A 4,861-nucleotide genomic window follows, 5' to 3' on the forward strand; every position below is an offset into this window, starting at 1 on the left:
TCTCGATTAGTCATACAAAAGGACAAACTCGATTTTGACCGTATACAGGCTTAATTTCTTTGTATGAAAGGACTCAGCCTATCCAATATTGACGAATGAAAGAACCTCATTGCGTAATGCGTATGAAAGAACAAGCGGAGAAAGAAATGCAACTCATGACTACTTGGCATGGCCATATACAGAGAGGATATAACTCCTTTCACTTAGCTCAAGCAGCAAAGCATTTCGATGGTGCGCTTCATTGTAAATACTGGCCAAAACTACTAAGCTTAGTTGGTGTATCCTAAAAGAGGTAGGAGCCAACTGGTATACCTTGGAAACAAATCGTCTAATCGCTATGGCATTAATAAAGATCAAAACATTGAAGGTCATCTTTTAGAGCAACATTATAAAGAGAGAACTGCTGCTGAAATTAAACATGCTTTTCGAGAAGCCAACAAAATGGGCAAATTCCTTGCCAAAGTTGGGTTACTTTACTTGGAGCCGCCAGTTTGAAATGCAGATGTTTTTCTGTGCTGACTAATTGAAGATCACTTTGTATTGATATTAGTTCTCTTATTTCACGTTTTAGAAAACATGGTTTAGACAATTGTTCCTATGATTAAGACGATCATACCTATGTCTTAAGGGATCATACCTTAAAAAGATATAATATGAACCTTTAACAAGATAGTACCTAAAAAAGATATGGAATGGCAGTAAATGTAGCAACATATGTAATATCTTTTCTCAGCATATTATAAACTGGCCTCTGGCTTTGGATGAATGAATTTTTGAAATGAATAGTCACATGTAACACCACAGCAACAGCCATCATTTATTTCATCAAAAGGATATACTATTATTTCATTACATTACAAAGACTAAAGTGAACTGAACAAAATGTGTTTTTCTTCATCAGTGGATCCTATGCAACAATCACAAAGAATATACTATTATTTCATTACATTACAAAGAATAAAGTGAACTGAACAAAATGTGTTTTTCTTCATCAGTGGATCCTATGCAACAATCACAAACTCGTATATACAGTTTACTAATAGATCTTAATAGGAAACAACAACTCCACTAGATTAAAAAAATGAAAGAATAAATAAATACCTATCAAGTAAAAAGCTCAATATTTTCCACTCTTAAAGCAATCAACCTTGTAAAGCAACAGAGTTTATTCACTCTTTTCTTGAACTGCTGTGCCATCATCTCCAGAACTGGTGGCTGTTAACATCATCTCTGGTTTAATCTCCTCCAATTTCTGAAGTACTTGCTCAGCTTCAGGCCGAGCTGTTGGCGTTGGATCAACACAATGCAAAGCTAGTTTCAAAGTATTAAGCAATTCATCACCAATATTAGGTGCATCCCTCATAAGTTCAACATCAAACACTTCATTAGTCCACTCCTCTTTCACAATGGAAGCTACCCACTGTGGCAAATCGAGTCCATCTGTTGCCCCGCTTGGTGATTTTCCAGTCAAGAGCTCCAAAATGATCACTCCAACACTATAGACATCGGTCTTGGTGCTTGCATTCTTGATTTTCGAGAGCTCTGGTGCACGATAACCTAACGTGCCTGCAGTGGCAATCACATTGGTGTTACCAGCACTTGTCATAAGCCTGGAGAGGCCTACATCTGCAATCGTTGGGTTGTTTTGCTCATCAAGAAGTATATTGCTTGATGTAAGATTCCCATGTATTATGTTTTCTTTGCTATGCAAAAAGCATATGCCTTTTGTTATACCAATAGCAATCCTCATCCTTGTAGGCCAGTCTATTGTTGTCTCAGGACCTCGAGCTGCATATAGAACACAAATAAGATGTTCAGTTACTATTATAGTGGGTAAGTTCAGTAATCATACGTGAATTAATACACGAACAAAATATTAAAAAAAAATAAACAGTGTGTAGAAACTTTACCATGGAGGAAGGACGAGAGACTTCCATTAGACATATAATCATAGACAAGAAGCTTTTCTCCTTTAGGTCCCAAGTAATAGGCTCTGAGAGCCAAAATATTTGGGTGTCGAATCTTGCCTAATTCAGCAACTTCAGCTTCAAACTCTTTTTGCCCTTTTGTGATCTTCTCGTGCAGCCTCTTCACAGCAACTTGATTACCATCCTCTAATGTAGCCTTATATGCTGTTCCATAAGTGCTCTTTCCCATTATCTCTGCAGTGGCACATAACAAGTCGTCCGCTGTGAACACGAATGGTCCATCGAAATGGACTAGTTTTCCACCAGTTGATTCAACCTCAGCACCTGCTGCTGCTGGAACTGGCTTTGCACCTCTTCCTGTGGTAGCTAAGCCACTGGCTTTACTACCATTTTTTGCTTTCGAATTTGCTTTTTTCCTAATCAAGCAGCAAAGTAGCATGCAACACAAAAGAAGTAGAACAACTAGAAGAGCTCCAGATGCTATGAGAATGATATCCTTAGTACTAAGTTTGCGATGGCGAGGCTTGGCAACCCCACCAATAGGAGAAGAAGGAAGAGTTTGAGGAGGTGGTGAAGCACATGGAGTTGAGGGACTATATCCACATAGCTCTAGATTTCCAACAAAAGCACTTGAATTGAACTTCTTAGAAAGAAGAGATGGGACAACCCCAGAAAGATTGTTGTAAGAGACATCAAAACTAGTCAAATTCGCCAACGAAACAAGAGACTTTGGGATTTCACCAGTGAAGTTGTTTTCAGATAAATCAAGTGAGTTGAGCCTAGAAATATTCCCAATAGTGGCTGGAATATGACCAGTGAGCTTATTGTCACTCAAATCCAACACTGAAAGATTTTGCAATCTATATATAACATCTGGGATTTGGTTATCCAAAAGATTGCTTTTTAAATTCAAAGTAACAAGAGCTGAAAGATTGGAGAAACTAACAGGAATAGTTCCATTTATGGAATTATTAGATAAATCAAGAATAGCAAGCCTAGTAAGTGCCCCTAATTCATCAGGAATAGTCCCATTAATTTGGTTATGACTAAGATTAATCTCCTCAAGCATACTTAACTTGCTAATTGAAGCTGGAATTTTCCCATATAAAAGATTGTGATCAAGGGTAAGATACTGAAGTTGATAAGACTTATCGTTCACAACAACATTACCCCAAGTATCAGGAATAGAGCCAGAAAGATTGTTATGTTCAAGTGCAAGAAAAGTAAGAGAAGGGGATTGAGTAAAACTTACTGGGATTGAACCTGAAAGTGCATTGTAGCTCAAGTTGAGTCTGTATAACCTTGTCGAATTCGCAAGACTAGGAGGGATAGTACCAGTGAGTTGATTGTTGCTAAGATCAAGAGTCTGAAGAAGTGGTGATCTTCCAATTGTTGGTGGGATTGAACCCGAAAGCCGGTTATTGAAAAGATAAACACCTCTAAGATTTGGAAGAAAACTCAATGAAGTTGGAACAGGACCAGCAATAACATTGTCATGAATACTAAGCTTTCTAAGAGCTTGTAATTGACCAATTTTTTCAGAAATTCTGCCACCTAATCCTTTCCAAGGCAACTGTATAGCTATAACTTCCCCATTAACACACTTTATACCAATCCATCCACCACCACAAGCTCCTAAACCACTGTCATTCCAACTTTTCAAGATTCCTCTAAAATCAATCAGCTCATGTTTAATGGCCTTAAGTGCTTGAAAATCAGCTTGAGTTACAATAACCCCATCTGAACTCCTCCCAGCTGATATAATAGAGAAATTGGAAGAAAATACAATCACAACAATAATGGAATAAAAATGCCAGAATCGAAAAGGGTAGTTATAATATCTACTCAGTGAAGTATTCCACCTATCCATAAACTTAGAACAGGTTCAGAATCTTCAATCAGAAGAAGAAGTAGAAGGAGAAAAAAGAATGGAACTTTTTCAAGATATGTATTGAGAGAAGAGAAAGAAAATTAAATGAAGAGAAGGGGGAAAGAAAGGGATAAATACTAGGAGAAGAAAGAGAGAAGAGAGAAGAGAGACTGAAACAAAACATGTGAAGATGTAAGTGAAGATAGAGAAAATGGAGGGAATCTTAAGGAGCAACGGTTAAGGTTGAAGACAAAATGAGCAGAGAGAATAACGAGTCTTGAGAAAAATTATTATAAGGTTCCTTAACGGCTAGTTTTCTTATTATTTTACATGTTTGCTTTGTTTCTTTGTTAACATTAGTAGTAGTAGAGAGAGGTGAGAGCAGAGTTAAATTGGTCCACATTGGGAAACAAGAGGACCCCCCGTGTTTGACGCGGATGACCTCCAACGGCTACTTTGATAGGGAAGGCTAAGCTTGAATAGTCAACAAGTTAGTAATACTGTGGCTCAATAATAAATAAACTATAGCTTCTATCACCTTCCTAATTGGAACGTTATAATTACTTTGACTTCGTCTTGCCCCTACCCCTTTCCATTTTTATCCAGATTCCCATCGCGTACCTATTTTATAATCTTATGTCCTATGGAGAAAGATTTTAACACTGATAAAATAAAAATTTATACACATATAATTGAACTTGCTGTAACTAATTACTTGCCTTTATTTATCGACTATTTTTTCGGGCGACAGCCAGCTGTTTAAGTTATTTTTTCTATTTTTTTAAGTTACTAATTTCGTTTAAATGAACGATTACTTGTAGCTAAAATATCTTTTAATTGATTTGACAGTGCAAAACAGTGTTATACACCAGTGTATAAAAGTTAAAACCCTTGAATAATAATTGCCAAATAAATAAATAAAGAGAAATTTTCGTAAAGCACTATCTTTTAGTGGTAATTAGCTATCTATAGATACCACTTGCTATATTACGGATTGTAGATACGTTTTCTGTTGTTATAAGATGTATTAGATGTATTTAAGATACTGTATTTATGAATACAG

At 36.6% G+C, this 4,861-nt stretch overlaps 1 protein-coding gene across 1 annotated transcript; it reads right to left on the reverse strand.

Moving 5' to 3' along the window:
- Window positions 1-887: 887 nt before the first annotated feature.
- LOC107828069 (probably inactive leucine-rich repeat receptor-like protein kinase IMK2) lies at window positions 888-4,077 on the reverse strand. Its single transcript, XM_016655317.2, has 2 exons — window positions 1,911-4,077; window positions 888-1,788 (listed from the first exon to the last, which is right to left on the reverse strand). Exons 1-2 carry the CDS (start codon window positions 3,796-3,798, stop codon window positions 1,166-1,168), a joined length of 2,511 nt encoding a protein of 836 aa, XP_016510803.2. The 5' UTR covers window positions 3,799-4,077; the 3' UTR covers window positions 888-1,165.
- Window positions 4,078-4,861: the final 784 nt, after the last annotated feature.

This window comes from Nicotiana tabacum, chromosome 10 (genome assembly GCF_000715075.1).
Source record: "Nicotiana tabacum cultivar K326 chromosome 10, ASM71507v2, whole genome shotgun sequence".
Lineage (NCBI taxonomy): Eukaryota > Viridiplantae > Streptophyta > Magnoliopsida > Solanales > Solanaceae > Nicotiana > Nicotiana tabacum.